Genomic DNA, 18,018 nt, shown 5'->3' with positions numbered 1-18,018 from the left:
AGGAATTAACTATGGATATCATAAATATGAACAAAATCACTACAGTCATTTGCAATAAGGCAAACATTTCAACTATGACCTTTCTTGGCTTAATTAGAGTTATAAGCATTTATTTAAATTTCCACAATGAAAATGACAGGGTAATTAAGAAAAATCTGATGTTTCAAAGACTTTTGATCCTAACTTCCTATAAAAAGCTGTGGTTCTAAGTATATCCTGTAGAAAATTACCATAATCCAAGGATGTAGTCTTAAAAACAAAGCTTCTCTAAATTCATCTATTATCTTACAAAAAACAAAGCAGAAATTAAGCAAGAGAAAATTCTCAAGAGAAACACATATACTGAGACAAACTGGAAGTAAACTGTTCCTCAAGCAATGAGGACCAGAACTAAAGATAATCACCTAGTATTTTCATTTTGCTAGATACGGTACAGAAGCTAGGCTCTTAGGTCAAAAGGGAAACCTTTTTTATTTTATGGACCATAAATTTAAGAGAAAAAGAACAAGGAAATGGCACTTTACATTTCTAAACCAAGATGTTCATTACTCCACTCCCTTTAAGTATCTAATATGACATTTGAGATACCATCTTATAATTTACAATTCATTGTATTTAAAAACATAGTAAATTTAATTTTTGATTTTAAAAATATATCAGATCCAGTGACGCAACATCACTAGAAAAATCTCAAAACTGGGCAGTAGAGGGCAGCAGCAGAGTACAGATACGCTGTAATCAGCAGTTTCAAAAGCTGTTATGCTGTGCATGTGAAGCAATGAAAGACTTGGAGTTTTGGAAATTTTCTTCCTTAATAGCACACTTGTACCACAAAGCGGAATTTGACTGGATCAGCAGAATGTTCTCTTTGTTGGAAATGGTAAAAAGCCAGAGCCTGTTGGTAAATGGTTAACAGCCTGTTGTTAGGCTGCTGGCATGAAGTGGCAAGGTTAATCTTGGGTAAAATACATACAAAAGTTGCTCTGCGTTCATAAACACCAAGTCCTCTTTCACAGGAACACACAGTAAAGACTCTCACAGTTAGTGTGGCTGTGTGACTGTATGATCAAGTTGTCAATGTGGGCAAAAGGATGTGCAGTGCCCTTTTCCAGTTTGCCCTCCCTTGAATGACCCTTTCTCCTATAAATAGTGGTTTTATAAATATAAATGCTGCTGCCTATAAATATTGGATTCTGAGATCCTAAAAGAATGGTGGAGTATTAAGATGGAAGGAGCCTGTGTTTCTGAATCCTTGTGTACAATCTCTCCTACAAAACAAAAGACCAGAATATTATTACATGGGCAAAAAATAAACATCTACTGTGATGCCAATGGATGCTCTCCAACAGCAGCAACACTCAAACACATGGAGGATGTCTTTTGATTCAACATGCTGCTAGATTCACAAGAGTGATGGGACTTACAGTCAAGTTTAGCTACGATGACAAATACTGGATGTTTAATAGTAAAGATAATGATCATGGCAAAACAAAAACCTATAGGTAAAAGATGCTCTAAGGATTTATGGAATGTCTCAAGAAATAATTAGTTCATGAGGTAAGACACTTAAGATAGTAAATGCCTAAAGAGATATACTATAATAAAATAAGATCTCAGGTTGGCGCCGTGGCTTAACAGGCTAATCCTCTGCCTTGCGGCGCCAGCACACCGGGTTCTAGTCCCGGTTGGGGCACCGGATTCTATCCCGGTTGCCCCTCTTCCAGGCCAGCTCTCTGCTGTGGCCAGGGAGTGCAGTGGAGGATGGCCCAAGTGCTTGGGCCCTGCACCCGCATGGGAGACCAGGAGAAGCACCTGGCTCCTGCCTTCGGATCAGCGCGATGAGCCGGCCACAGCGGCCATTGGAGGGTGAACCAACGGCAAAAAGGAAGACCTTTCTCTCTCTCTGTCTCTCTCTCTCACTATCCACTCTGCCTGTCAAAAAAAAAAAAAAAAAAAAAAAAAAAAAGAAAAGATCTCATTGTATTAGTCACATCGTCCATTTTTTAAAAGGGAAACCAAGAAATCTACTAAAGGAATACCAATGTAAATAAATGATTAAGGACAGGGAAATAGAAAAGTGATAATTCTCAAGATAGCTTATATTTTTATTTTCCTAGTGTGAAAAAAGTTTGTTTTATTTACCATTAAAAAAAAAAAAAAGCCTGTTACTACAAAGTACATAGATATTTAGACACAAATTTAGGGCATGGAACTAGGATGAAATTTTACAAATCGCCAAAAAAATTCTGCAAAAAGTTAAGTTTATTTTTGTGTCAATCCCATCTATTACAATAAAATATGAAATGTGTTTTCCAGGGGCCAGCGCTTTGGCGCAGCGAGTAAAATCCCTGGCCTGAAGCACTAGCACCCCATATGGGCGCCAGTTCTAGTCCTGGCTGCTCCTCTTCCAATCCAGCTCTCTGCTATGGCCTGGGAAAGCAGTGGAAGATGGCCCAAGTCATGGGAGACCTGAAAGAAGCTCCTGGCTTCTGGCTTCAGATCTACACAGCTCCAGCCATTGTGGCCATCTGGGGAGTGAACCAGCAGATGGAAGACTTCTCTCTCACTGTCTCTACCTCTCTCTGTAACTCTTTCAGATAAATAAAATAAATCTTTATAAATAAATAAATAAAATAAAATCTGTTTTCCAGTAACTCATTTAAAGGTGTTTGGTTATGTGTCTGTGGCTCAATATATTCAAGTCATTTTCCCATGAAGAAAAGTTGACTTTTTTGTAATCACAGAGGATTTCCCTATGACTGGAAATGAACATGAAAAGACAGTTCAAGTTTATTACATTTGAGGTTCACATTTGCGTTATTCACAGAGAAAAACCATGAGACAGGAGGAAGACTGGGTGACAATGGTGAGAGCTAGCAGCAATGTGGGGAACACAGCCTGCTAGAATGGGGCCTCACCAGATCCAGGCTGAATTCACGAAATGTCTAGGATCCCAGACTCCAAAGGGAGAAGATGTTTTTTGTAAAGCATTTTCAAATACAGATGCATTACTTTTATTTATTTATTTATTTTTTGACAGGCAGAATGGAGAGAGAGAGAGAGAGAGAGAAAGGTCTTCCTTTACCGTTGGTTCACCCTCCAATGGCCGCTGCGGCCGGTGTGCTGCAGCCGGCGCACTGCGCTGATCCGAAGCCAGGAGCCAGGTGCTTCTCCTGGCCTCCCATGCGGGTGCAGGGCCCAAGGACGTGGGTCATCCTCCACTGCACTCCCGGGCCACAGCAGAGAGCTGGCCTGGAAGAGGGGCAACCGGGATAGAATCCGGTGCCCCGACCGGGACTAGAACCCAGTGTGCCGGCACCGCAGGTGGAGGATTAGCCTATTGAGCCACAGCGCCGGCCTATAGATGCATTACTTTTAAAACACAGAATAAAGGAAACAATCGCTAACAAATTTCTCCAAGCATATTGAGTTTGCATTAATGACTACAGAAATGACTAACCAAAGTTAGATTCTTATGTAAGTTTAATGTCTGTCTTCTCAATTTATCAATACTGTTTTTCTAAGTAGGTAATTATTAATCTCAAGTCATTACAGTCAAACAACACATGTACTATTCCTGAATTTTCCAAAACCTGAAGCAATCATCAGATTCAGCTTAAGGACAATTTACCTTATTCCTTTTCCTCAGATGAAATAATTAGAACACTTCAGAGCTGTCCACCCTTCAATACACAAAGAACACACTACCTTTTAGGGAAATATAGAGCTGCAACTTCAGGTTCTAGGACTTTTAAGTCATCAAGGTAAATATCATCAGGTCCTTGGTGCTGGCTTCTCTTGTGGACACCTGTTTTCGTAAGAAAATCATATCAGATAAGAACTTATTTTTCATTTACATCTCTGCAAGAAAACGAAGGTTTGCAAACATAAGACTGACCATGATTTTACTTTTGAAAGTATCAATTAGCCTTTTCATTTATGTTGGTTCTCAACAACCCCAGCCAATGGCAGAGAAATTCAGTGCTCAAAACACATGTGATTTACTCATTCTTTTTTTCATTTGCTGTCACATAAATAACCCTAGCTCCTAGATAATGGATATTTAATGGTGAAGTTCTAAAAATATTTATAGATAAGAACAAACATGACCAAGCTTGAGACAATCACCTATGAAGGGAAGAGTATCATTGGGAAAAAGGATATTCACATAGTGCCCCAGTATCAACCTATATATCACCTTCTAACTGCAGAAGGACACAAATCCATTACAATGGCTACATCTGCAGACTACACAAATGATCACTAGCCATAGATCATCATGAGATACAATACGAAGTACCCCAATACACCCCATAAAGTCATCTTCAGGATTGCAGGCACTTGGCCTAACAATTAAGGCGCTGGTTCGGATACCTTCAGCCCTTTTCAACTTCTCTCTGGCTCCTAACTTCAGTTTCCTGCTAATTAGACCAATGAGTGTTAGTGGTGATGGCTCAAAAAATTGGGTTTCTGTCACCCAGCTTTGGTACCCCAGCTGTTGTAGGCATTTAGGGGTTGAACAGGCAGATAGGAGTGCTCTCTCTCAATGACTTTCTAACAAATAATAAATGATATTTAGAAAGTAATCTTGAATTCAAACAATAAAATACTTAAACCAAATGTAATTAAGCCACTAATCTTCACTACTCCCTCTAGTGACCACCAGCAACATATGTGGCTACTGAGTCCTTAAACTGTTTCTGGTATAAAGGGCAGTATGCTAATTCTATTTTTTTTTTTTTTAAAGTACAAAATATACCACTTATTCTAAAACAAAAATACATAAGTACCTCATTAGCAATTTTTAAATTAGTTGCTAAATTAAATATTTTGGATTTATTGGTTCATACAGATTAAACAATTTCATTTGCTTATTTCACTTTTGAATTGGCTATGAGAAGACCTCAAAATTACGTATGTGGCTCATATTACATTTTTACTGCATCGTGTTATTAGAGTAACTTCTATTTGAAGAAAGTAGGGTTTTTATGTATCAGTTAAAAATAACTGCATATATACTGAGGCCGGCACTGTGGCGCCGTGGGTTAACACCCTGGCCTGAAGCACCGGCATCTCATATGCGCACTGGTTCTAGTCCCAGCTGCTCCACTTCCTATCCAGCTCTCTGCTATGGCCTGGGAAGGCAGTGAAGCATGGCCCAAGTCCTTGGCACCCGCGTGGGAGACCTGAAAGAAGCTCCTGGCTCTGGATTGGCGCAGCTCTGGCCGTTGCAGCCAACTGGGGAGTGAAGCAGTGGATGGAAGACCTCTCTCTGTGTAACTCTGACTTGCAAATAAATAAATAAATAAATCTTTAAAAAAAAAAAAAACCTACACTTTCCTCATTAAAAAAAAAAAAACAAAAAACAAAAAACTGCATATAGCACACACAATTATGTATAGTACATATTAACTATTTTGCTGGCTTATTATACCATACATCTTATCCTTATTTTAGGATGTATTCCTAACTATGTAAAAAAGTTTACTGTCAATAAAGTTTATGCCATGTGACTCCAACAGCAGTATCATATACGTCATGTATACTGACTGCAACAAGAGATCACACACTGAATGACCCATACCATCTAGGTTTGTATAAGCACACTCTGTTTGAATAAGGACAAAATGAACTACTGACACATTTCTCAGAACATATCTGCACTGTTAAGTGATGTATGGCAATATGCCAAAACTTTTCATAATAAAAAGTTGGGGAAAAAAGAACAAGGTTGAAAGAAACACTGGTCCTGTGTGCTAGGAAGAGGGTTTGGGGGCCAGTGCGTTGGCGTAGCGTAGTAGGCTAAGCATCCGCCTGCGGCACCAGAATCTCGTATAAGCCGTGGTTTGTGTTCCGACTGCTCCTCTTCCAGTCCAGCTCTCTGCTAATGGCCTAGGAAAGCAGCAGAGGATGGCCCAAGTGCTTGGGCCCCTGCACCTGTGTGGGAGACCCAGAAGAAGTTCTTGGCTTCTGATTAGCTCAGATCTGGCTGTTGCGGCCATTTGGGGAGTGAACCAGCAAGTGGAAGATCCCTCCCTCTGTCTCTCCCTCTCTCTGTCTGTAACTCTACCTCTCAAACAAATAAATATATTTTTAAAAAGGTTATTTCCTGCCAGAAACAAAGCTTTCACCTTAGAAGAACTGGAAATCTCTCTTCACATTTATTAAAGTACAACAGCTAATGTGCATTTGGTAAAAAGGCAGGTGCCACACTACTATCAGCTAGATGGCCAGATCTGATCACAAATACCTGATAGTCACCTTCTTTTATTTTAGATAAAAATTATTTGAGTGACTCAGAAGGTCCATAGCTATAGTAGAGATTTCTAAAGTCAGTCTGTGATTATCTAACCTTTGGCATTAGAATTTAAGAAAAAAGGAAGTAGTTGCTTGGCTATATATGAGGAAGAGTAATTTTAGTTAAGTTTTCACTTCAAAAAAAAAAAAAAAGTCTCTAAGGCCTTTGTTAAGAGAATGTGCGTGTTCTGGCTTTTATTGTACCAAGCATCAACAGACAACATTATATTTTTATATAGTAAGAATATTCTGATTTGTATTCCAAAAGTGAGATGAATTGTTTAGCCAAGTTGGGCCTTATCTTCTCTCTTACCTGTTTTAGAGAGAAATAATCCATGAAAGAGGAGAATACCTATCAAAATTAGCATATATTTATTTTTATTCCATATCATTGCAAAAGCATACTTAATGTGGCATCAACTAAGATATTTCAGGTAACAAACTTTCTCTATTCAATTTCTATTTAAACATGCAATTACTTGTTTGAGACTATTCTTCACTTTACTTGACCTACCTAGTCAATAAAGTGGTCAGTTTTATAATTAAATGACTGGAATGCAGTCACTAAGTTTCTCAATAAATGCTTCCCAAGGACTTACTGAGTAGCAACAGGAGACAGAGTTCTGCTCCAATGGAAACTGTGGCAAAAAGGGGAAGCCGCAGTAAATAAGCACTCATAATTAAGGTTCTGACTGGAGAATACAAATGCCATCACATAGTATCTGAAACACCAATATAATTTACCATGTAAGTGCAGAGTACCTGATTTCAAACTAAACACATGATTACCTTTCTTCTTCGATGGCGAGTCTACTTTAGCAGCTGGTTTAGATTCTGAGGGAGCCTCCACTAAGGATGGGTTGGGAAGGTGGTCTGCATCTAACATAGATGAAATCTGAGGACTCTCAAGAAGAGGTTCGAGAAGTTCTGCAGCTGAAGTTGCATCACCCATTTGCATACACAAGGCTCTGGGTTTGGGTTTCACTATGGTGCAGACAGTTTCTTCAATGGAAGCATCCTTCTCGACTTCACTTATGAGGTTGTCCTCACTGGGAATTACCCGAAAATGGGTATTTTCTGATGGTGTAATGGTAGCTGTCCTAGGATGATGATCAGCTCTCTCTCTTTTGGTGACCTAAAAAAGTTAAATTTAAAAAAAAATTAAACTACTCTCAAAGGTGTTTTATGATTTATTTCTTAAGTTGCTAAGTATATTACTTTATATACAACAATACATTCATTAAATACATTATTTTGCATGTGTAAAAATTAAAGTGGAGAAAAGCTAGTAATTGCATTTAATATCATATTTATAAGAGTTATAACTGCATGAAGAGCTAAAAAATGAAGAAGACTGAGGTAATAAGACAATTTTTAGATATTAAGAGGTAGAGAACATTCATTTTGGGGGGAAAAAACTTAAGAGTACTAAATGAAAATTTAACTGCTTAAACTAACTCAAAGCTGAGTTAAAACAATTTAAACAGGAAGTAAAGTCTATCTGCGAAATGTACATTTTTGTAAAACTAAATTCAATATGATCAAGCTAATTTCTCCTTTAAGATATGTTATCTCCCCAGCTCTTTGTTTTATTATGAGCTGGAAATAAAAAGTCTTAATAATTTCCTATTTAAAATTTCAGGGTAGAAATTTTAGTTTATTTGGGTGCCTTTAAAAATTTCCTTATGTTAATTAACAACCAATACTGTCATTCACTCAATAGGAAAACACAAACTCTGCTGAATCTCTTCTGTTCCAAAAACATGGTCCAAATGTTATGAAAACCGTTAACTTTGGATTGATTCTGCTGACCACAGGAGGGCACTACTGTCATTTATAATCATATGAGCTGGGTCAGCAATGGCTTCCTTTTCTCACAGATGCAGGCACTGGATTCTCAAATCCAGTGAGACATTCCACTTGTGAGAAGACCAAGTACCTTGGTGGACTCTGGGAACCCGCCCCACGTCCACTCCATATGAGACTCCGATCTGAGCAGGCTCTCGGCAGGTTTCACCTCCAACTCTGAATCACTCTTAGGACAAACTGCCTGGGAATAGGTGCTGCACACACAAGAACAAAGAAATGTGATGATTTTAAAGTTGAGAAACCTTCAGTTTCATTGAGATTGGCAAATGAAAGGAAATACAAATTTGAATATATTAACTTTATCCTGCAAATAAACTATTTAGGGAAATATCATTTATTTCTTCCACTTGAGTTCTTTAATAATAATAAAAACACTAACTAGCTTCTATTGAGGACTTGCTAGGTCCTCCCTCAACACTTTATATGCATTACCTCATTGGCTTCTCACAAGAAATCAATGAGAAGTATAATTTTAAAGATGATGAGAAGCACAGCAATGCAAGTTAAATTAACACAACACATGAGGACTGTATTGAAGAATAAACAGCATGATTCCATGTTCTCTTAATATATTAGTCACATTTACCAGTCAGCAGCTGACATTGAAAAATTAGAAGAACTGTAGATGGCCAAATTCTGTGCTGATTATTCAGAACTACAAGTGGCCAACACTGTTAGAATAAGTCAGATCACGTGTAAGAACAGTTACTGAGAGAAAAGATTCATATTAATGAAAAGGTAATATTCATGGGCAAGGGCTGGTCTGAGTCCCAGCTATTCTGCTTCCAATTCAGCTTCTGCTAATGCACAAGGAAGGCAGCAGAGGAGAGACTAAAGACTTGGGCCCCTGCCAGGTGGGGGACCCAGACTGAGTTCTGAGTTCCTGGCTTTGGCCTGGCCCAAATACCCAGCTCCTGGTTGGTATTTGGGGAATGAACTAGCAGATGGGAGATTTCTCTTCTCTGCCAGTCCATCTTTCAAATAAATAAATAGTTAAAATAAATTTCAGTTCCTCTACTGAACTGGAGAAATGGGAAGTATCATTACTGTAAGTTACAGAAAAGCTATTTAATACATCCTCCTTCCTCTTTTAAGAAACCAAGAAATTTCAAAGATACTTACTTCTCTAAAGGGGACCAATCTCCATCAGATAAGGGGTAGTGGTCTCCAGAATGGAAAAGCAAAGGTTCCTTATACTCTTCTTCCTTTAAGGAAGCAGTCGAAGAGCCTCTGTGGAAAGAAAAAACAAAGGAAAGGATGACACTGATGTCAGCTTTAAAATATCCTCCAAATCTACTGACAAATCACCTCAACAACACAGACAAATGATGAATAACTAATCCCTTTCAAAGGCAAATAGGAAGAAGGGGGATTCACCACATTCGAGCAATCACTATTCAAATATAAACTAGATGAAGGTTAGAAGAGAAATATAATTGAAAATTTCTTCTTACATCTCTTCAGGGTAAGTGATTCAAAGGCTAGAAGGAGAAAATGAATACAAATCTAAAGTAGTAATATTCTAAGTTAGATATCAGGTAACCACGGATTCAAAAAAGTTTGGTAATTTGCTCAAAGTCAAAAAACCTAGAAGTTGCTGGACTCAGAACAAGTATAAACTCTGGTTCTAAGTCCACTCCTCTGTATATTACCGAAAATATAAGAATATTAAAAAGCTATGGCTCAGAAATTTAAAACTCAGCAACAATTTTCTTTGTTTGGCCTTGGGATTATCTCAGAACTTTGTTTACTTGGACAGAATCTACATGATGTGGATATGTGAGCAATATGATACAAAAACATGATGAATGCTTTTATTATTTTTTGAAAGATTTATTTATTTGAAAGGCAGAGTTGGGGGGAAGCAGAGGCAGAGAGCAAAATCTTCCATCTGCTGGTTCATTCCCCTAATGGCCCCAGTGGCCAGAGCTGGGCCAATCCAAAGCCAGGAGCCAGGAGCCTCTAGCCTCATCTGGGTCCCTCACATGGGTACAAGGGCCCAAGTATGTGGGACATCTTCTGCTGCTCTCCCAGGCACACTAAAAGGGAGCGTGGAGCAGCTGAGACTCGAACCAGTGCCCATAAGGGATACTGGCACCACAGGTGGTAGCTTTACCTGCCACACCACAGTGCCAGCCCAATAAATGCTTTTAAAATTCATACAAAAACCTTGGAATTCTAGAAGGCTGAACTAATGCCAATAAAGTTTTACTTAATTTACCCTTGGATTTTCTTTAATTTGCAGGGCTAATATAACTAACTTGCAATATAACCTTGAAAACATCTCTCAGAAGCATGTCAGCCCCAATGTTCATGTTTAGCTGGAAATTTATCATTTGTCCTGTCTACTTCAGAGTTGATGTGAGATGCTGAAATCTCCAAAAAGGATAAAGGACAAAGGAAAACTCTGAAAAGCATAAAGCACCATATTATACATATTTAAGAACTTCCTACAGAAAATTCAATGTTCTAATAGCACAGATACTCAATGTAAAATGAGAGTATCTGTTACAATGTTTGACTAAAAAATAGAAATCAGTTTATTAATTTTTAATATTACTTTTCTTCCTCTTAATTTAACATACTGTTTTGCCATTAACTCTGCCATGTGGCAGTTTTTCCACATATAAATCTTTTAATTTAAGGTTTTTCTAACTCTAATTTTCTTTCTTCCAGAGGATTAGTCTGACATACAACTTCATTCAAGAGGAGAAAAACATACTTTTTAAAATTTATTTGTTTATTTGTTTTACAGGTAGAGTTACAGACAGTGAGAGAGACAGAGAGAAAGGTCTTCCATCCGATGGTTCACTTCCCAAATGGCCACAACGGCCAGAGCTATGCCAATCCAAAGCCAGGAGCCAGGTGCCTCCTCCTGGTCCCCCTTGTGGGTGCAAGGCCCCAAGCACTTGGGCCATCCTCCGCTGCTTTCCCGGGCCAAGCAGAGAGCTGGACTGGAAGAGGAGCAACCAGGACGAGAACCCAGCGCCCATTTGGGATGCTGGCACCGCAGGCAGAGGATTGACATAGTGCACCACGGCGCTGGCCCCCAAAAACATACTTAAAGACAGGGAAAGGCAGGGAGCATCCGTAAGATCCAGGTCACCTTGAATACCTACACTCACCACAGAAGAACTGGAGGTTTCTCTAGAAGCCAGTTACTGATGAGATGAAAGACAAGTATGCAGCCTCAGGGTTAAAACATTAATCATGAAAAGTCTTAGGTTCCCTGTATTTAGCTCCCAGATAAAACTTTTTAAGCAAATTGGCTTTTGTGGATTAGAAGTTGAGATTCCTTTCTGATGGTCTGTTTGTGTGTGTGTACATATATACATATATATATATATATTCATATATACATATATATATGTATACACACACACACACACACACATATATATATATTAAAGATTTATTTATTTGAGAGGCTGAGTTACAGACAGAGAGAGATTGTCCATCTGCTGGTTCACTCCTAAATGGCTGCAATGGCTGGAGCTGAGGCAATCTGCAGCCAGAGCTGTTTCTGGATCTCTCATGTGGGTAGAAGGACCCAAGCAGTTGGGCATTTTCCTCTGCTTTCCCAGGTGCAATTGGAAGGGAGTTGGATCAGAAGTGGAGCAGCTGGGACTTGAACTCGCAACCATATGGGAAGCTGTGCCCCAGGTGGAAGCTTAACCTATTATGCCATAGCGCTGCCCCTGATGCTCCAGTCTTTAAGAGTCCATTTCTGCTATCACTGGGTATCTGAAATATTTCCATCAGCGGTAAGTTTTTTATACTTCTGCTAGTGTCTGTGCTAGAATACCATCCAATTTATAAAGTCCCTTCCCTCCCATAGGCTACTTATACCTAAGCGCAATGTTTTTAACATAAGCACACCCACCCACCTTTGGAAGGAAACAGGGACTCCATGCTACACACAAGCCAAAAGCTCACTTCAGAAGAGGAAAGGAGACTCACCAGGTACAGTTTAGATAAGCCTCAGGGAGTTTAAGTGCTCTCACTTCCATATGAATTTTTCTAGCTATGCAACAGTAACCTGCTTTAAAGAATGATTTTCTCTTTCAACTGCCTCTTCAAGGGGCTTCAGTTAATTCTATTATCAAAGAAATTCTTGAAAAGTAGAGTTTAAATAGAATGACATTTATCAAACTCAAATGAAAATCTATTTTATGTATCTTCTTTCAAAACAATTTCTCTCATAAGGGCCCAGGAGAATAAGATATTTGAAACCTTCAAATTCTCCACATAATTCCTAGATTCTACAACTACAAAAGCAATTGACTTTCTCTCAGATTCTTTAACATGTTAATATGCTGATGATCCTATGTATGGTCCTTCACATTATCATAATTTTTTAAAGATTTATTTATTTATTTGAAAGGAATAGTTAGAGAGAGAGAGGATCCTCTCACTGCTTTTCCAGGTGTATTAGCAGGGAGCTGGATCAGAAGTGGAGCATGTGGGAATCAAATTGGCGCCCATAGGAGATGGTAGAAATACCTGCAGTGGCTTAACTCACTATGCCACACACTGGTCCCAATAAATAAATCCTTTAAAAAAAAAATCTAAATTTAAGACTTGAAACTTTGAAAAGTACCAGAAAAACACATAAGGGAGACATTTTAAGAGACTGGAATGAGCAAGGATTATCTGGAGTCAGATCACAAACAAAGGAACAAAACCACAGGAAACACAACCAAAAATACACATACAGGATCTCATCAAACTAAAGAGCTTTTGTCCAGCAAAGGAAACAACAGAGGGAAGAAACAACTTATAATGGGAGAAAATATCTGCAAACTATATATTTGATAATAACCGGGATACACAGGAATGAAAACAACCGAATAGTTTAAAAATTCCGATTAAAAAATGGCAGTAGATATAAACAGGCATTTTCCAAAGGAAGACACAAAAATGGACACCTGGGTCTTGAAAAATACTATCACTAATCATCAAGAAAATGCAAGTCAAAAACACAAGGAGACATCAACTCACTCCAGTGCGGCTACTAACGAAAAGACAATGCAAAACAAATGCTGGTGAGAATGTGGAGAAGAGGGAACCCTTGCACATGGTTGGTGGGAATGCAAATTAAGACAGCCCTTGTGGAAAAGGGTATGCAGGCTCCTTAAAAAAACTAGAAAGCACAATTACATATAATCCCACTACCGAGTATATACTGAAGGGAAATGAGATCACTCACCATTCATTACAAGAAGTGGAAACAATCTACATGTCTGATTGATGGATAAACAAAACATACAGAGATATGATGGAATACTATTCAGCCATAAAAAAGGATGGAAAATTTTCCATTTGCAACACCATGATGGAACTAGAGGTCACTATGTGAAAGAAATAAGCCAAGAACAGAAACACAAGTACTAAATGATCTCACTAATGTGTGGCATCTAAAAAAGTTGATCTCAGTGTGTGTGTTGTGGCACAGTGGGTTAAGTCATAGCTTGGGATACCTGCATCCTGCATCACAGTGCTAGTCTGAGTGCCAGCTACTCCCTTTTTGATCCAGCTTCTTGCTAATACATGCTGGCAGGCAGCAGATAATGACTCAAACACCTGGGCCATTGGATGGACTTCTAAGCCAGTGACTTTGGCCTGGCTCAGCCCTGGCTGTTTCAAGCATTTGGGGAATGAACCAGGAGACACAAGACCTCTTCTCCCTCCTCTCTGTCGTTCTGCCTTTCAATTAAATAAACCTTTAAAAAAATAAAAATCTCTGCCTCTCAAGTAAATTAAAATAAATAGATCTCACAGAAGCTGAAAGTAGAATGGTGGTTCCCACTGGCTGAGGAGAGAAAAAGGGAGGATGGGGACAGGGTGATTAAGAGCACTCAGTTATAGTTAGGAGTAAGATGTTCTAGTGTTCTACTGCACAGTAGGGTGATGGTAGATTAACATACTACATATTTCTCTGAAAAAATAAAACTAGAAGAAAGGGATTTTTTAAAGGTTTTACACCAAAGAAATGATAAATGTTTGAGGAGATAGGCATGTTTACCTTGATTAGACATTACACAGTGTATACACATATCAAAACATCACACGGCACCTCTATGAATATATACAAATTTTATGTATCAGTTAAAATTTTTAAAAAGCTATTAAGGGAAGAAAGAACCAAAAATAGGTGAGATAATCACACAGAAAATCCTGAGTGGGAAATCCCACAATTGATGCTGTGTCTACTTATATCTGCTCTCCTCGGGACAAGTCACTAATTCAGATTTTTTTTTTTTGACTTATGATTTATTCTGCTTTTGGAAATGTACTAAATAGACAGAAGCACATCACAAGTCTGATACAAATGACATTTAAGTACCACAAATTTTGAGGAGTAAGAGGAAAGAAAAAAAGAACTGTCTTTCACACTTAATTCCTCAGTTAGCCATAGGGGGAAGAACAAGTTTCAACCTTACACTACATATCTCTAAGCGAACCAGCAGCTCTGGCTCTACCTGAGCTCTATCTAAAGTATACGTGGTAGCTCAATACCTGCACAAGACCATCCCAGGCTGAGTCCTACCTTGCTGCCTGGGCTCCTTTCTCTTCATCAGAGCTCACGGCCACATCACATGTGTCTTCTGCAGCAGGAGAAACAGCCTGCTCTTCCTTTTTACTGTCTTGTTTGCATTTCTTTCTCCTTCGTTTTTTCTTTTTCACAGAACTTGGAGTAAAAATCGTCTCTGTTTCCAGGATGTGTGAGATGTCTGAACTCTGAGATGATCTTTCATTTCCAACTGATTTCACCAAACAGGTATCAATATCTTTAAAGAACTGATCTTCAGTAGGAATTGGTGAGGTGGCAAGGTAGGCAGGAAGCTTTTCCTTAAAAAGAACGTGGAGACAGAAAAGTTAATCCATGCCAAACCAGACAATGAATCAAAACAATGAATTGTTTAAGTCTATAAATTTTCAGTGGTACACACATTCCTTACTCAAGGTAAGAAAGTCACACTGAACTGAGATACTGCCTGCTCTATGTTCATCTGATGTTTATTGGATAAATTAGCAAATGTCTCATTTGAAGGAGAAACATACTACACTACAGTCTGGTCAATCTGGTCACACCTAGAACAGGAAAAAGGCTGAAAAGTTGATCTCCTCCAAGTTAATTTTGCTAAGCACAGTTTTTAAATCAAATTACAAGAATAGCCCTAGAGAACTAAGGAACACATTATCAATGCGGTCCTCTCATCTGTGGATTTATACAAGAATAATCAGTAATATGGATTAAACCTAATTTTTAGGAAACACATTAAAAGTATTTTCTTCATGAGGTGGCACCATGGTGCAGTAGGTTAATCTTCCGTCTGTGGTGCTGGCATCCCATGTGGGCATTGGTTCTAGTCCCGGCTGCTCCTCTTCCAATCCAGCTCTCTGCTATGGCCTGGGAAAGCAGTAGAAGATGGCCTAAGTCCTTGGGCCCCCGCACCCACATGGGAGACTGGGAAGAAGCACCTGGCTCCTGGCTTCGAATCGGTGCAGCCATGGCCATTGTGGCCATATGGGGAGTGAACCAGAAGAAAGACCTGTCTCTCCCTCTCACTGTTACTCTACCTCTCAAATAAATAAATAAATAAAATTTAAAAAAACTTAAAAAAAGTATTTTGTTCTGTGACAACTATTAATGATTATGTTTTATCCTGCTCTTTTCCTGTTTCCAATGAAGTTTTTCTTAGGCCATGTAAATACCAACAAGGTAACAAAAATAAGTAACTAAGATACTAGGAAGATTACTGGGCTGGTGAAGTTCCCTCTCACAAATCACACTGTTTTAATACTTGCTCTAGATGTTGGTATTAAGTTGCTGACTTTTCTTTAAACAAAAAATAATAAATAATAAACATAAGCTCGTTTTGCTATATTTTTTGGTGACTTTTCAGTGTTTATGAATTTATAACAAATTGGAAGTTCATCATCCCACTCCCCCCCCCCCTTTTTTTTTTAAAGCATAAAGATGGGCCAGCACTGTGGCGTAGCAGGTTAAAGCCCTGGCCTGCGGGGTTAGCATCCCATATGGGTGCTTGTTCAAGTCTTAGCTGCTCCATTTTTTTATAGTCTATTTTTCTGTTAACTTTTATTTAATAAATATAAATTTCCAAAGTACAGCTTTTGGATTACAGTGGCTTTTCCCTCCCCATAACCTCCCTCCCACCCACAACCATCCCATCTCCCACTCCCTCTCCCATCCCATTCACATCAAGATTCATTTTCAATTATCTTTATATACAGAAGATCAATTTAGTATATACTAAGTAAAGATTTCAACAGTGTGCACCCACACAGAAACACAAAGTATAAAGTACTGTTTGAGTACTAGTTATACCGTTAATTCACATAGTACAACACATTAAGGACAGAAATCCTACATGGGGAGTAAGTGCACAGTGACTCCTGTTGTTGATTTAACAATTGACACTCTTGTTTATGGCGTCAGTAATCACCCAAGGCTCTTGTCATGAGTTGCCAAGGCTATGGAAGCCTCTTAAGTTCGCCAATTCCAATCTTATTTAGACAAAGCCATAGTCAAAGTGGAAGTTCTCTCCTCCCTTCAGAAAAAGGTACCTCCTTCCTTGATGGCCCATTCTTTCTGCTGGGATCTCACTCACAGATATCTTTCATTTAGGTTTTTCTTTTCTTTTCTTTTTTTTTTTGCCACAGTGTCTTGGCTTTCCATGCCTGAAATACTCTCATGGGCTTTTTAGCCAGATCTGAATGCCTTAAGGGCTGATTCTGAGGCCAGAGTGCTGTTTAGGACATCTGCCATTTTATGAGTCTGCTGTGTATCCCACTTCCTATGTTGGAGCATTCTCTCCTTTTTAATCCTATCAGTTAGTATTAGCAGACACTAGTCTTGTTTATCTGATCCCTTTGACTCTTAATCCTATCATTATGATCAATTACGAACTGAAACTGATCACTTTGACTAGTGAGATGGCATTGGTACATGCCACCTTGATGGGATTGAATTGGAATCCCCTAACTAACTCTATCATTTGGGGCAAGTCCGATTAAGCATGTGCCAAACTGTACATCTCCTCCCTCTCTTATTCTCACTCTTTTATTTTTTTTTTAATTTTTTTTTTTGACAGGCAGAGTAGATAGTGAGAGAGAGAGAGACAGAGAGAAAGGTCTTCCTTTTTGCCGTTGGTTCACCCTCCAATGGCCGCTGTGGACAGCTCATCATGCTGATCCGAAGGCAGGAGCCAGGTGCTTCTCCTGGCCTTCCATGCGGGTGCAGGGCCCAAGCACTTGGGCCATCCTCCACTGCCTTCCCGGGCCATAGCAGAGAGCTGGCCTGGAAGAGGGGCAATCGGGACAGAATCCGGCGCCCCAACCGGGACTAGAACCCGGTGTGCCGGCGCCGCAAGGTGGAGGATTAGCCTGTTAAGCCACAGCACTGGCCTCTCACTCTTTTATTTAACAGGGATCACTTTTCAGTTAAATTTAAACACCTAAAAATAACTGTGTGTTAATTACAGAGTTCAACAAATAGTATTAAGCAGAACAACAACAACAAAATACTAAAAGGGATAAAGTATTAAGTTGTTCCTCGACAGTCAGGACAAGGGCTGATCAAGCCATTGTTTCTCATAGTGTCCATTTCACTTCTACAGGTTTCCTTTTTGGTGCTCGGTTAGTTGTCACCAATCGGGGAGAACATATGATATTTGTCCCTTTGTGACTGGCTTAATTCTCTCAGCATGATGTTTTCCAGATTCCTCCATTTTGTTGCAAATGACCAGATTTCATTTTTTTTTTAACCGTTGTATAGTATTCTATAGAGTACATATCCCATAATTTCTTTATCCAGTCTACTGTTGA

The 18,018-nt window shown here is 39.0% G+C and overlaps 1 protein-coding gene across 2 annotated transcripts in view; it reads right to left on the bottom strand.

The window, feature by feature from the left end:
• LPIN2 (lipin 2) overlaps positions 1-18,018 on the bottom strand; it is a 102,457-nt gene that overhangs the window by 17,513 nt on the left and 66,926 nt on the right. For both annotated transcript variants that reach the window (XM_062201417.1, XM_062201416.1), the window contains exons 4-8: positions 14,717-15,018; positions 9,289-9,396; positions 8,237-8,360; positions 7,087-7,432; positions 3,709-3,808 (exon numbers count right to left, since the gene is read on the bottom strand). In XM_062201417.1, coding sequence (XP_062057401.1) covers positions 3,709-3,808; positions 7,087-7,432; positions 8,237-8,360; positions 9,289-9,396; positions 14,717-15,018 — 980 coding nt within the window. The remainder of the gene's footprint in view (positions 1-3,708; positions 3,809-7,086; positions 7,433-8,236; positions 8,361-9,288; positions 9,397-14,716; positions 15,019-18,018) is intronic.

This window comes from Lepus europaeus, chromosome 9, assembly GCF_033115175.1.
Source record: "Lepus europaeus isolate LE1 chromosome 9, mLepTim1.pri, whole genome shotgun sequence".
NCBI classification, from domain to species: Eukaryota; Metazoa; Chordata; class Mammalia; order Lagomorpha; family Leporidae; genus Lepus; species Lepus europaeus.
This window is presented reverse-complemented; position numbering and strand designations above follow the sequence as displayed.